The sequence below is a fragment of the Dunckerocampus dactyliophorus genome, chromosome 4 (genome assembly GCF_027744805.1).
Source record: "Dunckerocampus dactyliophorus isolate RoL2022-P2 chromosome 4, RoL_Ddac_1.1, whole genome shotgun sequence".
Classification (NCBI taxonomy): Eukaryota; Metazoa; Chordata; class Actinopteri; order Syngnathiformes; family Syngnathidae; genus Dunckerocampus; species Dunckerocampus dactyliophorus.
The window spans coordinates 2,460,310-2,477,709 of NC_072822.1; the positions used below are offsets into that span (position 1 = coordinate 2,460,310).

The window sequence follows — 17,400 nt, forward strand, 5'->3', positions numbered from 1 at the left end:
TTGTGGTAGTGGGGGAAAGAGTAGGAAAATGTGGCAGATTTATGAGCTGCAGTTTGTCAAGTTGAAAGAGCCAGAGTGGTGTTACAAGGAGGCACTTCTACATGTACAAAACCACAGAAAATAACCTAATATATAGTGAAATGTTACCCTTGATTTGTAAAAGGGCGGGGTATGAGTCAAAGAGGAGTCCATTCAACTTTGGTGCTGATCCAGAATTAGTTTTGGCTTACATTGTGACATTATCCATCATTTGTGAAATAATTGATATTTTATAGCCATCTTCATTTTCTACACCCCTTGCCCTCAACAGGGTGAGCTGATTCGGGCGAAAGGTGGAGTAAAACCCTGGACCGGTCGCCATTGAAATGATCCTAAAATGGCAACGTTAGACAGAAAGTGATACATTCGCTTCTTGTGGAAAAAAAGTCCCATGGAAAACCATTGAAACTGACATTTTTTAATCCCACATTTATCCATATTCATCCATTTTTCTATACCGCTTTCCTAAAATGGCAACACTGCACATCTCGTGACACATCTGAATCAAATCTGGATCACCTTCCAAAATGTCAAGCGTATTCACCATTCCAGCAGATAGCATTTTCGTTGGGAAATTTTACAGTTTTGCTGTCCAGTAAAGTTGTAACTTGATGTATTTGTTTGTGTTAATGGGCTCACCTTGTTTATTATTAATATGCCCACACGGGGGCTTTTTTCCCCTCCTAATTTCTACTACCTTGCATTGTTCCTCACGAGGCTCCACTCTTTTGCCGTGTGTACACTAGCTGCCCCCCCCCCCACACAGAGACAAGGTGTCTGTATGACTGACAAGAGGTCTCACTCCGTCTCAAGCTGTTCTATGAAGCGTTTAGGTGCTGAACCAATGCACAGAGTTAACCCTCTTCCTGCCTGTTTGGAGGCAAGAAACGAGGAAAACAGACACGCATGCACATAGCAATATAGAAAGGTCGGTAAAATTATCAAATTTATTTTCATTTATCGTGTGATTAATTTATTTATTTATCATCACAAGAGTTTTTTTTCTGAGTGAGAAATCTCATCACATTTTGATGTTTACACCCCTAACTTAAAATCAAGAAACCATTCTATTAATGTCTTTTTACCTCGCTGTTGGCTAGCTAGCAGGATTTCCGTTAAATTTGGTGCACAGATGAAGCTTGGGACAAGGAAGAAGCCATTAAATTTAGATCCAGGAAATTGTTTTTCCATTTTTTTTATGACAGTATAAGATAAGGCTGTGATTGAATGGCGACCAGTGTCCACGGGTACACCTAGAATAGGTTCCAGCTCACCTGTGACCCTGAACAGGATAAGCGGTAGAAAATAAATGAATCAATGACGAGAAGCTTTTTTTCCCCCCAACATTTGCATTCAGTTTTCGGCGATGAATTCATTCATCAAGTTTTTTTTTGTCCCTAATTTGGCCGTCTGCACTCTGTTGAATATCAAAAGTGTTCTCATAAATTCAGAAAAACAGCTACAAAGTTAATTTTGCCTGAAAATCCAATTTGCTTCACAGCAGCTGCATACTGGTTGCACATCCGCTTCACACAGATTTAGTCCACACTGTATTGATTTTGGTTCAAAGCAGATTTTCAACAGCAGTGGGACCTACGAGTGCAGGGTGAGCAGTCTGTGTGTGTGTTGGTGTGCATGCTGACGTCAAAATATTAAGATGTCTGACACCCTCACATGCCAGTAGGCCCACAGCAAGTGCAGCTCACGTTGCGTTTTTACCGGAATTGGGTGGGAAAGACTAGCGGGTCATGAAGTCAATAGAAGGTCAAAGGTGACATTTTTGGGGTTTTACGGTGCCCTTTTGCATTGTGGCGCTCAAACTATTTGTCCGAGGAGGAAACGGGACACTTGTGGGCCTATAGCCGGACTGAGCTTATTTACAGACAACACCAGCTGCTTACCTCAGCTTCATGCTTAGAACATACAATCCTCGCAGACGCCGACAATGCTTATTCACATAGCAGGTTACATCACTGAGATCCAAAATACAAGCGCTGCGCCGACAAATGTGCCTTTGCATAATAATGCTGATGTTTATCATTGTGGTTTGCACTGCATCATTCCTGAGCTTCCTGTTACTTCATGAGTGTGAAAAACAATAGAGGAACCTCTAAGAGCACCCATGGGAAGTTACGTGAACTATCTAGAGTCACTTGTTAGCATTGTGCCTTAAAAATGCCCCAATTAACGCCTCTAGTCCAGTGTTTCCCAACTTTTACTGAACAAAGGCGCAACATTTACATCATAAAAAGAACACGACTAAACAAAAATGTATTAGGGCTGTGAACGGTAAACCGGTGTGACCGGATGTCCAGTTTGCCAAGCGACAGATAAGCTTGCACCGTTAGAAGCCTCCTGGTTCGATAAGAATCACCCATAAATCCTTCAGATTAATCGATTGTAGGGACATGCACCGGGTATCGCAAGACTAGCAACCGGCTGACAGTGCGTCTCTTAAGCAACGCGAGAGCCTGGGCTGCCGGCAAAAGGACTGTCGCGCATTCACCGTAGCTTACTGTGACTGAAGACGAGAATGGATGTACAGTAAATAGTGGCAATGCATCGAATGAATCGACTCATTTCGCATTGTTCTTTTTTTAAACTATATCATTTTTGAATCGCATTGGAGCTTGTGTATCTAGATTCGAATGGAACAAAGATACATTATTTGTAGCAAATAAATAGCGTCATTTGCAGATAGAGCATAGCTGCACCCACAAAATGTAAAAAGAAAAAAGATTTGCACATATATAGGCCGCACCGGTCTACAAGCCGAAGATGTCCATGCCGTAACATGGGATATTTAGTACACAGAAAGATTTTTTACACTGACGAACAGTGTAGTTGTAGCCTACCAGAAAAGTCATTCATCGCTGTCTTCCTCCTCCTCCTCCCGGGGAATAAAACCACTAAAGTCGTCCTCTTCAAGTGTCGGAACCAAACAACCCCACAATTCCCTCAGCACACACGCCGCCTGTCTCTCTCCGTTTTTCATTAATGCATCTCCTCCGCTCAGAGTCAAATCAGCCCTCGAGCCCATGCTGTCCTCCCCAGCACACAGCAGTCAGGCCAGCGACAGTGGACCTCCCGACACAGCCCCACACTGCCAAGATCCACTGGCAGACCCGAGCAAAAGCCACTCGATCGCATTCAACCTGAAAGCTGCATCACATGCACCTCTCCCCGCGGTCTCCATGATGAGCAGTGATGTGCAGATCAATACTGAATTAGCGATACCTCCGACACCAGATCTTTACGCTCAAAATAGATTCTCAAATCAAAATATTTATACTTTGATAGTTCAGTCATTTGAGGTAATGTGGACCTTGTCTAAATGATATGCAGTTGTTTAAAATAAATGAACAAATTACTCTGATGTCTTATATTCCTTATTTTATGAGCTGTGCTGTGATTTGAAATACACTACTTTTTAATTTGGAATTTAACTCCGTATGGAATCGGAAAAGAAATCAGCGGTATCGCACATCACTCGTCATTGACGACAAAGCGCAAAGTGACTGCTCTGAAGCACACGGGATGTTGCGAGACCAGAACGCGACCACAAATTAGCCGCATCACTGTACAAGCCGCAGGGTTCAAAGTGTGAGAAAAAGTAGCGGCTTACACAAAGGAATTTCCAGTCATCATTTTCAGAACAATCAAGCGAAAGTGGATACCACACACTAATATGCCGCAGCACAGTGGTTGGGAATGCCTGCTCTAGTCAATTAACCACAGAGTCTACAAGCGCGCTCTACAAAAGCAAATAAAAGCTGGGCTCTGTAATTAGCACCAGGTCAATATACATTGGCATATTTACTGCCGTGGCTGTAGGCAACCTCCTGCCATTAAAAAAAAAAACTTCACAAGGCATTTGAAGTATCAGTCATCATCCAGCAGCTTTATCTAACTCTGCATGCGCTTTAAAATGTTTCTACGCAGCAACAAAAAATTCAGTTATGTATAATGAGTTCTGACGTTTCCTCTCTCCCGTTATCACCTGCTTCCAATTAACGCTTTGCATCTGCTTTGCGCTTTAGGCAAATAAATATACACCAAGACTATAATTTAGCATTTATGGTCGACTCTTTTACTGCTTTAACGGCGGCGGCACTTGTTTTACTTTAAAACATCACCTGTACTGTTCATAAAGGTTGCATGATGGCGACAGTTTGACCCTGGAACGGACTATTTCTTTTGACATCATTACTTGCGGAAAAATCCCCCCCCCCCCCACCTCTCCAAAAGAATGGAATTCCACCAGACTCCTGTGTTATGTATTTAGCTCAAAAAGTGTCAATCATAATGGGCCATTATTATTTTTGTAGCTCTTGTATTGGGTTTCGTTAGACCAGGGGTGTCCAGTTTTTTAAATGGCCCTTGGCACGGTCTAAAAATACAATTAAAAGAAAAAAAACATGGAAGAAAAGAGTATTAATTTTATAAAAAATATGAATAAAATAAAGTTATACTATTCAGAAAAAAAGAAAAAAATCTTTCAAAACCTTTTAAAAAAAGTAATAATTTTACAAGAATAAGTCATAATTTTATGAGGAAAAAAAGTCATAATATGAGCAAAAACCCCCCCCACAAAGAATAAAGATCAACTTTTGGAAAATGAAATTTGGGAAAAAGTTATATTACGAGACATAAATTTGAATATTTTGGGATAAAGTTATAATATGAGGAAAAAGATTCATAGGAATATAGTTTGTAAAAAAATAAATACATTTTTAAATGCAAAAATGAGCAGATGGAGGCTGTATTTTTTAGATCTTTAGAGTTTTCAGTATGCGGCCTTCAGCGGAAGAGGTTTGGACACCCCTGCATTAGATTGTGCAGGTGTACCTAATGTTGTGACCCGTAAGTAACAGCACACAGTTGACCGTTGAGCTTTTATACAATAAGCAAACATCTGAATGGGTTTATATCGTGCAAACAATATCTGTTTCTCATAGACTAAGTTTTATTGGACACGTGCATGCTGTAATCATAAAAAGGCTACTGTAGAAGGTGAGCGCGGTCACAGCCTCTTGCGTAAGCCCATTCTTAAAAAGAGTCGGCCATGTTTTTAGCACAGGAAGTGACATACATTGCGACGTTTGATGTCGGCCCCTCTGGAAGGAACCCACAGGGCTGAACTCTTCACATTAATGTCACTGAGTGTTACCTCATTGTGCTAGAGGACGGGAGATGTAGGAGGCCGGGGTGGAAGAGGAGGAGGAGGAGGAGGAGGTCCGGCATCTGTTCAAACAAGAGAACGCAGAAGAAAATCATCAGGGGGGAAGGATAACAGTTTGCAGCAACTTTGTTTGCGCCCAAAGAAAAGAGTGGAAGACGGGTGAAGAGGGGCTAAAACGGTTCAACCTTTTTGTGTTTGCTCAGCAAAGCGACAATCATTCCTCCTCTTCTTCTACACCAGGGGTGTCCAAACTTTCTCACCGAGGGCACGCATACAAAAAAAAACTATCAAAGGATTCAGGAGCCATTGTGATATTTTTAATTGTTTACAGAGGCTAAAACCAAATAATGCAGATGTGCTAATATGATAAATAAACTGTATATTTAAACATCAGAAATGCCAGCCTTGTGTTACCGGTGACAAAGCATTGAAACCGTTTTACGTCGGCCTCGTCTCTCGGCCGACCGACTCATCAAAAAGTCCCCGCTGAAGTCGACATAAAATTTGAGACCCAAAGGTCACTTGACACTGTGAAACCCCAACAGCCACATAACGACTGTCAAGTTACACAGCATGAAAAGGTGCACTTCCTGTTCAGTGCAAAGTAAGCTTCATCATAAAAGCATGGCTGTGTTAACCTGGATTGTACCGCAGCAGCTAGCAAAATGCACACACAGGTGTCCCTCGCCACTTCGCAGTTTGAACATCACTCCCTCGCTTGACGGTTTTTTTCTAATTAATTAATTAATTAATTAACTGATTGATTGATTGATTGATTGATAATGTCTGTTTCTTGATTATGGCCTATTATCAAAATCAAAGTCAGAATTATGAGATAAAAAGTCCTAATTATGAGTTCCATCCATCCATCCATTTTCTTCCGTTTATCCGGGTCCGGGTCACAGCAGCAGCAGCAGTCTCTGTAGAGAAGTCCAGACTTCCCGGTCCCCGGCCACCTCCTCCAGTTCCACCGGGAGGACACCAAGGCGTTCCCAGGCCAGCTGTGAGACATAATCCCTCCAGGTCTGCCCCGGGGGCTTCTCCTGACTGGGCATGCCACTCTTCTCCATGTGAAGGAGCAGCGGCTCTACTCTGAGTCCCTCCCGGATGACCGAGCTCCTCACCCTATCTCTTACGGTGAGTGCAGCCACCCTACGGAGGGAACTCATTTCAGCCGCTTTTATCGACGATTTCGTTGTTTCGGTCACAACCCAAAGCTCACGACCGTAGGTGAGGTTGGGAACATACAGGTAGAACGACCGGTCAACTGAGAGCTTTTCCTTCCGGCTCAGCTCTCTCTTCACCACGACGGTCCGGTACAGCGACCGCATGACTACAGACGCTAAGCCGATCCTCCACATCGACCTCACGCTACAACTTCCCCCACCCGTGAGCAAGACCCCAAGATACTTAAACTCCTCCACCTGGGGCAGGACCTCATTCCCGACCCACAGGGTGCAATCCACCCTTTTTCCGACTGAGAAGCATGGCCTCGGATTTGGAGGTGCTAAGTCTCATCCCAGAAGCTTCCCACTCAGCTGCAAACCTCCCCAGTAAACGCTGAAGGTCACAGCCCGATGAGGCCATCAGGACCACATCGTCTGCAAATAGCACAGATGACCCCGAACTGGACCCCCTCGACACCTTGGCTGCGCCTAGAAATTCTGTCCATGAAAATTATAAACAGAATCGGTGACAAAGGGCAGCCTTGGCGGAGGCCAACGTTCGCTGGAAACAGGTTCGATGTACTGCTGGCAATACGAACCAGGCTCCTGCTCCGGTCGTACAAGGACCTAATGGCACGTAGTAGCGAGCCACCAGTCCTGTACTCCCAGAGCACCCCCAACAGGACACCGTGAGGGACACGGTTGAATGTCTGGTAAATTTTTTTTTGGCCGGATATGTCCCCACTGAAGGCCCAGTCGTCAACTGACTTTTAGAATGCGCCGCGGGCCAATAAAGAACATGCTGCGGGGTCGCAAATGGCCCCCAGGCTGCACTTTGCACACCTTTGTTGCAGCGAGCCTTGTAGGAAGGCCCCTTCTTCTGGTCGCCGTACAACACCATACTTCATGCCAACATGCCAAACTAAATTCACACGGAGCACAACAAGGAGACTTTGATTGCAGAAAGTAAACGATTTTGGATAAGAGAATCTGAGTCTTGTCCTTACAAATCACTCATTGTGCTCATTGTGACTCTCAAACCGTGGAAAAAAAAAATGCTGCGATAGCTTTTGGTCTCAACAGCAAAGCACAACATGTCCATTCATGAGCAAGGACAGGAAAATATCAGCATGAATCACCCATAATGGCAGAGCCAAAAGGGTAACGACTTGTTTACATCTAATAATTACAACACTTTTCCAGTTGAGACGAGGTAAAAGCACATCGGCTCCCCCTGTTAAAAGAAAATTTGGCGTGAGGCTGCACTGGCGAATGTAAACGACTCTGCAGGGTTAAGGAAACAAAGCAAGCACGGAATGCAAACACCGAGTCACGTCATCACTACCCTTCCGATGATGATTATGTCGCACTTTGCCCGCACCTTCTTGCGGTACAAATAACACGAGCGCGTCCTTGCTCGTACGGCCGCCTATCAACAAAGACGCCAAAGGTAAACAGGCGTGTCGAGATGGAGTGGTTGTTGGAACTTTGGAGTCACTGGCTACTAACAATACGTAAACCTGGACAACCTTCAGAAATCTGCCATTGTTTTTACTGCATCTATTGATGGTGGTGCCCCCTATGGGTTGTGGTCAAAAAGACAAATACCCTATACTGTATTTATATACTGTATATCCTATATCCTATCCCCGCAAAGATGTCGCTTGATGGCGGCCATATTTTTCTACCACTCGTGCTCAAATTTGACGCACACGTGCTCGTCAGTTCCTGAAAGGTGTGTTGCAAATCTGGTGGTGATTCGGCAAAACACCCTAAAGTTACCGTGGGTGTTTTGCAGGGCCTTCGTAAGGAATTCAATTCAATGTATGGGCTTCAAAATTTGGGGTTTAATAACAACGCCACCATGTGATGATGGCATCGAAACATCAGAACCCTTCACAATCAGGGGCGGTGTAAAGCAGGGTTGTGTCCTCACGCCAACATTGTTTGGCATCTTCTTCTCTCAGGTGCTGCACTTTGCATTCAGGGAGTCCGTAGAAGGTGTCTACCTGCATACCAGAAGCGACGGGAAGCTCTTCAATCTGTCCCGCCTGAAGGCCAAGACCAAGGTCCGCACAGCTCTCATCAGAAAGTCACTGTTTGCAAACGATACAGCCCTGCGCTCGCACATGGAAGAAGATCTCCAGCGGCTGATCAACAGGCTTGCCCACGCCTGCAAGGTGTTTGGGCTGACAATCAGCATCAAGAAAACAAAAGTCATGGGCCAGGACGTCCCTGCACCACCGTCAATCAGCATCAACAATGAGGTGCTTGGGGACCACTTCACCTACCCAGGCTCAACAGTTGCCAGTAATCTGTTACTCGATGTCAATCTCCAATCTCCAATCTCCGTCCTGAGTCTCCGCACGGAAGACTCAGGACGGCATCCAATAGGCCGCCCAGCGTTACGTCTCAAGGATGTCTGCAATAGAGGCATGAAGATGGCAGACATTGACCCAAACAGTTGGGAACGAGTGCCTGCTGATCGCCGCTGCTGGCGCCGCACTGTGCATGAGAGAAAAATGATTATTTAAAATAGATATATTATTTTAAAAAATATGTTATAGAAATATGTTTTTACAATAAAAAAATATTTTTAAAAACATTCGTCTACGGTGTCCAAAGTGTGGCCTGGGGGCCATTTGCGGCCTGCGTTTTTTTTTTTTCTAAAAAATATGACTTTAACAAGAAAACAAAGCAGCAAAAACTGAAAAATCGGCAGTAATTTCACAAGAATAAAGTCAAAATATCAACAGAAAAAAGTTGTAATCTAATGCGAAACACTAACTATAAAATAAGGTCATTTTAGTAGCATAAAACTTTAACATTAAATAAATAAATGTTTTCTTCAAGTTGCAATCTTCTGAAAATCAAACAAAACAACAAATAACGTTAGAGTTTTTGAAAAATTAGGTTGCGGGAAAAGTTATCGTGTTATAATATAACATGAATAAAGTCTAAATATTATGGCAATAAAGTCACAATTACGAGGAAAAGTTGAAATAGCTGGAAAACTAAAAACTACAGCTGCAATTTTACAAGAACAAAGTCACAATATTATGAGGGAAAATAATGTCATTTTAGTAGCATAAAGTTGAAATATTGAAGAAAAAATATGTATTTTTTTGAAGTTGTAATACTATGAGAAACAAACAAAACAAAACAAAACTGATTGGTCATTTTTGGAAAATGAGGTTGGGGGAAAAAGCTTTAATATTATGGGAATAAAGGCAAAATATTATGGAATAAAGCCATGATATTACGAGAAGAGCATTTACAAAGATGATTTAAGAAGAAAGTTGAAATATTTGGAAAATTAAAAAAACAAATACAAATAAAAAATAAGTTGATATGAATAATAGGCTTTTTCATCAAACGCTGAAGTGCAGTTTTTTCTTGAACTACATAGAACTTGTTAGCATATGCCAGCATATAAAAGCGGCAAAGCTCCATGCTTTCATTTTCACTCTGTGGCCCTCGCTGGGAAAAGTTAGATTCATTTTTCCATCAATTCAATTGCACAATTTATTGTGGGCATTATTGAAAAACAGAACACACATTCAGGAAGTGAACTTATCCAGGCCTGGTTTTCTTGACATTAGAACATGATATGATACAGTTGGTATCATGGCAATACGGGTCATCTAGGAAACTGGGTCACAGGGAGAGAGTCAAAGTGAAACATCTAGCCGCATACACCATTATCCGTCCTCCCTCCTTACATCAACATGACGGGGGCGCTGAGTTAACATTAACACTTTGAGTAAATACCAGCCGCACCACAGCGGAGCCTGGTACCGCGCATTAAGTCACGGTGCTTTAACGGGCCGAGACAGGCCGTGTAAGGCGAGAGGCTGATATACAAGCCAGGCCGTGGGAGCAGAGTGCCAGACCCTTTTCACTGCAGCTGATATATGCATGCAACGCCGGCCATTCTAAGGTAAAGTACGCTGGATTTATCTCCGGGTTAATTCCTGGTTTCCTCGGAGAGAACCGCGGCCGAGGAAGAACTCGCACTAGTGGCGGAATGTGACAGAGTACTTTTACTCGTACTTGAATTGTTTGCATGCTTCCCACATTGGACACATGCAAAATATCTTGCTAAGATGAAGAATGAAAGGTCACCCAATTATGAAAAAAAGAGACTTATTAATAATGTTCTAACAGCAGTACAGTAGAGGCCAAAGGGTTGGACACACACAACACAACCCCATGCTCCCAACCCCTTTCATAAGGCAAGAAATTCCACTAAGTAACCCTGAAAACCATTTCAGGTGACCACCTCATGAAGCTCATAGCGAGAACACCAAGGGTTTGCAGCGCTATCAAAAAAGCTCCTTTGAGGAATGTAAAATATAAGCCATGTTTAGTTATTTCATACTTTCCTGTCCAGTACATACTGTAATTCCGCATGTGTTCATCCATAGTTCTGATGCCTCCAGTGAGAATCTACAATGTAAGTGGTCATGAAAATAAAGAAAACGCGCCGTTTGGCCTGTACTGTTTGTTCATGAAGCTTCATGGAGGCAAAACCGCCCCTAGCTAGATGATGCGTTTGTGCCTGCCACTTCACGGTAGGACAGCTTTGTAAGAACAAAAGCAGGCTTCGCTACACGTCTCAAAATGCAAGTTACACACGTGGGAGCTGTGAGTTTGAATCGGCTTAACCTAGCAGGATATTGCTGTTCAAATGCGACTGTAATGTTAGCACCGTTACCGGGTTACATGTGGACAGACGAGCTCGTTTGCATTCAAGCCACAGACACACAAAACGGCGTGTTGCCACTAGGGCAGGGGTGTCCAAACTTTTCCTCCACTGAGGGCCAATGCTGCCTGTAATTTTTCGCTGACCTGAGCATTCTTTGGACCACTCCGAGCGCCATCAGTACAGCACACTTGAAGTATCACACCTGTCCAAAACCTGACAACTTGAGGTCGTCCAGCTTCCATTCTGCGGTATTTTGTACATGAGTGGGTTGAAAATGATCGGAATCATGTAGGAAACACCTGCTTTAATCATTTCATTTTCCTTTTTTTAACCATTTATCACTGTTAAGTATGTATACTTTTTGGCCGAGTGGTTAGCATGTTGGCCACACAGTGAGGAGATCAGGAAAAGCTGGTTTGGAATCTCTGCTTGTGGCATGTCCTCCCCGTGCGTGCGTGTGTTTTTAATCTTTGTAAATGCTCTTTTCGTAATATTATGACTTTACTCCATTAATATTTGGACTTTATTCCCGTCATGTTAGAACCCCCCCCCCCCCCCCCCCAAATGACAACTTTATTTTGTTTGTCATAAAATTACAAATTAAAAAAATATAGGTATTTGTTTCTTTGATATTTCAACTGTATGTTATTAAAATGACATTCTTTTTCCTCATAATATTACAAGTTTATTCTCAGTTGTTGTTTTTTTCCATTTCTGCAGTTTTCCATTTTATTTTCCAACTATTTCAACTTTGGTCAATTTTCTTCTCGTAATTCAGATTTTATTCCCATATTTGGACTTTGTTCTCGTAACATTATAATGTTTTCCGCAACCTAATTTTCCAAAACTTGTTTTGTTTCTCATAATTTTACAAGTTAAAAACAACATTTTTAACATAAATGGGCGCCACAACGCGTAGAAAACCGTGAGCGTCGTGTTCACACCCAGAGCGAATTGTACGAGTGTCCCACGGTTTTGATCGGCTGTCAGATGTGGAGGGAATTTGGGGATACCAAAGTAGGAAAAGCGGTGTTGATGGAGTACTCTTGCTAGTATGGGATCTTGCTAGTATTGAAGATAAACTTACATAAATGTCCGTTTAAATGAATGTAAACTTATCCAATACGTTTACTCGGGCGCCGACGAGTTTAGAAATGTCAAATAGCTCCGGGATATCTGACACGGCAAGTGTAGCGTGCTGATTAGCATCCTGTCCGCTCACTGGTCGATCAATGAAACTCCCCCTGATTGGTCCTCGTCTGGGCGACAGCGATGAAAGGTTGGAACATTTTTCAACTTCCTGGGATCGCGTCGCAAGCCAGCGTGTGCACGATGACACATGCACGAACACAAACTTTCACACGCACCAATTCCGCGGAATGGCGGAGAGTAAATGATGTTATACTTCCTCATAATATTCTGACATTATTTTGGTAAGGTTACCACTTTTTCTCGTTTCTCGTTTTCTCGTTAACTTTTTTTTGCCGATATTTTGACTTCATTCTTGTAAAATGGCCACAGGTTTGTAAATTTTTGCTTTTCTTGTTAAATTGTATCTTTAGAATGTGGCGCGGGCCGTTAAGAAAAGCAGCCGCGGGACGCAAATGGCCCCCGGGCTGCAGTTTGGACACCCCTGCAGCAGGGCTTACAAAAGGCATGTTTAATGTGTCTGAATTCCAGAATCAAAGCGAGATTTTGGACAAGACACTCGTGTGGGACCTCTTATGCTTGTTTAAAAGAGTTGCAGAATATATAACATGGCGTGATGTGACGACTTCAGGGGCGTAGGACTTTGGAGCCACGCCCCGGCTCGTCCGCATGGGGAGCCTCTTTTCGACTCTAATGGAGCGGAGCAAATTGGCGGGTGGGCTTTGTGATAACGCACAATGCTGGTGTTGCGTAACTCCGTGCAAAACCTGCAGCCACACAAAGGTCAACGCGGACAATTTTATTCATTAAAAAAAAAAAAAAGCTCTCAAGTTGTGTTCTCGCGGAGCTATTGTGACGCGCCGTGTGTGATACGGTACCTCTTTCGTTTTTAAATCTTAAATGAACACGTTGCTGCTCCGGGCGCGAACAATGAGCCGCCGTCTCCGGTTACAAAACCCGTCGAGTTGAATGGTGGGAAATGAACCGCGCCTCTCAAGGACAAAACAATCCTATGGTCGGTCCATCACTTAACTGCTGTTAAGTAAATAAACCTCAAAGTGCGACCCTGAGGGCTCATGAATCCCAAACATACACTTTCTTTATTGGAGCCTTTTATGTTTTGTCTTCAGTGTCAGACTTTGGATCCATGGCACAATGTGACTTTGGGGTTATGCGTGATGGATCTCGTTTTAACGCTTTTATAGCCTCTGGAGTTCATCTATTGTTAGTCGGGTCTCATCCTGCATCGCCCATCCTCTGCACCAGGGCCCCAAGGGTCACGGGACAAAGATGAGAGGTCGCAGGATGATTAATGGAGCACGGACCAAGGGAGAACGGACGTCAACATTGCTCGGGAAATGTGCAGTCTGTCCCGGAATACCATATTGGAACCTTGTACTTGCCTTGATGCTGGAATTTAGACACTTTAAAAATGCTTTTCGTGAACCCGACTGGGAATCCGCCCTTTTGAGCTGTGTTTGTCCACCAGCGTGTCTTCAAGACGTAGCCACTTTGTCCGACATAATATTTAACTTTAAGGAGGACACAAACATTTGCAACACTAGCATAGCTGCGTGAGCTAACATTACGCTCACGTTTTAACTGCTGCGTCACGCTAGGTTAGTTGGCCTGTTTGCTGAAGAGAAACAAGCTGATCAAACTTACAGGCGGATAGTTGTCTTGATTTTGAGATGTGTAGCGAAGCCTGCTTTTTTACAAAGTGGTGGTACTCTTTTTTTTTTTTAACCCCATTTTTGTTTTGTTTTGTTTTTGTTTTTTGTTTTTTTAAATGTTCCATATTTTTCAACCTTATTCCTAAATAATCTTGGTATGATAATCTTATTTCTATTCCCATACCCCAACTTCATTTTTAAAAAATGACAGCTTTGTGTTGTTTGTCATAACATCACAACTTAAAAAAAATTATGTACTTTTTCTTTAATATTTCAAATCTATGATACTAACATATTATTTTTGCTCTAGCGGTTAGCATGGTCTCGTGGTTAGCATGTTGGCCACACAGTCACAGTCTGGAGATCGGGAATACCTGGGTTCAAATGTCAGGAGTAGCTTTAGTAGCATAGAGTTGAATGTGAGAGTGAATGGTTATTTGTCTATATGAGCCCTACCATTGGCTGGCGACCAGTCCGGGGTGTACCCCGCCTCTCACCTGAAGACAGCTGGGATAGGCTCCAGCATACCCGCGACCCAAGTGAGGACAAACAGTATAGAAAATGGATGGATGGGTGGATAATTAAGCTACCATGCATGTTTTTGGGATGTGGGAGGAAGCTGCGGTTAGGAAACGTTGTGTGATGACCACAGTTCGACCCTGAAACTCATGATTTCTATTTCCATGATTTCCTACGTGGAAATATGACGTCCAAATCCAAGCCGCATTGTGTTCAACACTCTGTGTATTGTTTCCTGATGAGTCGTCAATTAGCTATTTTAGCAAATACTGTAATAAGCATGCCGTATTTTGAGACAAGCTCCTGAAAAATGAATTCCGATTCGCCTAAAAACCGTGCGGCACCTTGACCACATGACCCCGAAAAAGGGAAACCTGTCACACCTGTATTGCGTCCGGCACATCCTCTGCGGTGCATTTGTTTTCTTCCAGTTGCCCAGCATCCTTAGTGGCTGTTAAAAAGGAAGGGAAAGCCAGCACGCTGCCACAGCCGGTGATTTTTTACCATAAACAAAAACATTTCCTGTGTATCGCACCAGCTTCCCCCGATTGTGCTCCTCCCGTCCATGAGAAAGTCTCTGGAGGGAAATTAATGCTTCCCCCCGTTGCTTTGTTGTTGTTGTTTTTTAATTGACTTAGCCATAATGGTGCGGGATTTAAAAAAAAAAGTATAAATGAATGAAAACCCTCAACCTGTGTGAGCACGTCAGCAAACCCAACATCTGGAAGGTGACATGTGTCAAGCACATCTTCCAGCACTATTTACTTGTTCCTAAAGGGGCCGAGCCCTCCTCGGTCACACCATCCTCACGCAGCCATTTAGAGAGCTGTTTGCGGACAATGCCCCGTTTCACAGGCATTGTACTTCAATATTTATAAGTCGGGACACGCGAGAAGGAAGGAAATCCTCCTCCTGAGGAACCAAATGGTGCTATACTGCTGCTGCTGTGGTACAAAAAAAAAATGAAAGTCAACAGGGTTTTCCTCCATCACAATCAAGTGGTCGGATAAGAGGGAGGGGAGGTCAGGACCAAAATAACACCCTTATCTGTCCACTGATCTACAACAACACACCGCCGAGTGCTTTGACGTAAACATAAACTCCAAACATGCTGGCCTTGATACCTCCGACAAGGCGGTAAGCTTTGTTTGCGTGCAAAATGACTTTGCCAAGAGACGTGGCACACAGGCCAAGGAAGATCCACAATTTGGCTTTTCCACTTTAGGAAAATTTGCAGCACACTTCCTCATTTGCCCAGCTGGCCCGAGGAACACCCTCGTTTTCTTTGTTTGTTTGAAGGATTACGCAAAAACTACTTAACCACTTGCCGCAAAGTAACGTGAAGGCAAGGGGAATGAGCCAAGAATGAACTCAGTCACATTTTTAGCATGGATTCAGGAATTTCAACACATTTTTGGTCATTTTTCCCAGTTTCTTAAAAGTATAATACAGGGGTCGGCGACACGTGACAGTTCTTCAGCCCGTTTGTTGCGGCTCCCACGCCGAGCTCTGCGAGGAAATGGGGATTTTCAAACAAGACTTTGAAATATCCGACTCACTGCAAGTCCGTGAACGCATCGCAACTGCGTTCTGACTGCTGATTGGATGGGCAAGGGAAGGGGGAAATGGAACCAGCGTGTGCAGCGAGACATGAAGAAGACGTCTTGTTGAGTGCAAGCTATCCATAACCATGAAATGTGCAGTTTAAAGGCATTCTCAAAACAAGCACTCAGCCTTTTCTGGAAAGCACCCAACTGCAAAAGGGCAAAAGAGATGGATTTCGGAACTGCAACGGAAGGTTGAGCAGAGCAAACATACTTTCAAGAAGTGGATGGACCCTCCAAGGTCAAACACAGCGGCTAGCGTGGTGGCTGCACATGAGATCGTGCAGAGGAGGAGGAAGAATACATGGAAGAATCGTTCGTACAAAATATTAGGACATCCCAATTAAAGAACAAACAAAAAAAACCAGGAAATTCTTCCGAAAGTGAAAGAAATGCCTCTCTCTGCAAAAACAGTCAAGGTCAGGACCAATAAAATGGCAACAAACATCACTAGTAGGCAGGGGTGGAACGATTCATCGATTTCTATTCCTACGATTGGACTACACCGATCCGGGTTCTAAGAACTAAGGCATCGGCTTCAAGCACGGCAGGCGCTATTTTTGACAGTCCTAACAAACACATCAACTCTAATAAACTTGAATTTTACACAAAAATACGAGAACGACTCAAAAAGGCCTATATACTGTGGTTCGGTGTTGAAATGATTTCAAAGCGGGCCAACACAAGCACCTGCTCTTCTGAATTCTAATTCACAATTGTAAAACAGATGAAAACTTTTGAAAGTAGATAAGCTGTGTCATGTTTTGCGGCTCCAGGCTGTTTGTCGTCACCGAAAGATGATATGAAGATGATATCGTTGAACATATGAAAGGATCTGCTCCCATGAAATAGATAGTGACAACTAAGCAGCACGGTGGTCTCGTCATTGGGACTTCCTCCTCGCAATAAGCCTGTCTCTCCCTCCTTTGCAACGCCCCTTCAAGTATGCAAGAAAAGTAAGGAACATTTCTCTTTTTTGAACGACAGTTTCACTTAATTATTGTATTGTTCTTATTACAGTATTGTTATATGTCCTTCATGCATTCTGTGTACAGAGGGAGTGACTTGGGTGTACATTTAGGACGCCGTTCCAACTGACTCTCAAGCTTGCTGTCGTAGGAACAGAACTCTCCTATAAGCTGCAAAACTTGGAGAATGTGATCAAACTGCAAACTACTCCAATCAACGGAAGACTAATCATTCACAAAGGACCCCACGAGCCTCTGTCAGAGGAGATGTAGTAATAACACCTCACGGCCGTACCACGTTAGGTCAGGCTGTCTTGTCTGTGCGGGATGCAAACCTGTGGAACAGTTTACCAGTAACCATGACAGAATGTCCGACATTGAACCCTTGTAAA

At 43.4% G+C, this 17,400-nt stretch overlaps 1 protein-coding gene across 4 annotated transcripts in view; it reads right to left on the minus strand.

Moving 5' to 3' along the window:
- Nucleotides 1–17,400, minus strand: part of scarb2a (scavenger receptor class B, member 2a) — a 64,392-nt gene that overhangs the window by 21,636 nt on the left and 25,356 nt on the right. For 3 of the 4 annotated variants that reach the window (XR_008570023.1, XR_008570022.1, XR_008570024.1), the window contains one exon: nucleotides 5,210–5,283. Coding sequence is in view for 1 of the 4 variants with exons in the window: in XM_054773146.1 (XP_054629121.1) it covers nucleotides 2,895–2,906 (12 nt within the window). In the remaining 3 variants the exon portion in view is untranslated. Of the gene's footprint in view, nucleotides 1–2,894; nucleotides 2,922–5,209; nucleotides 5,284–17,400 lie in introns of those variants that run through there. The other variant, XM_054773146.1, reaches the window with a different exon arrangement.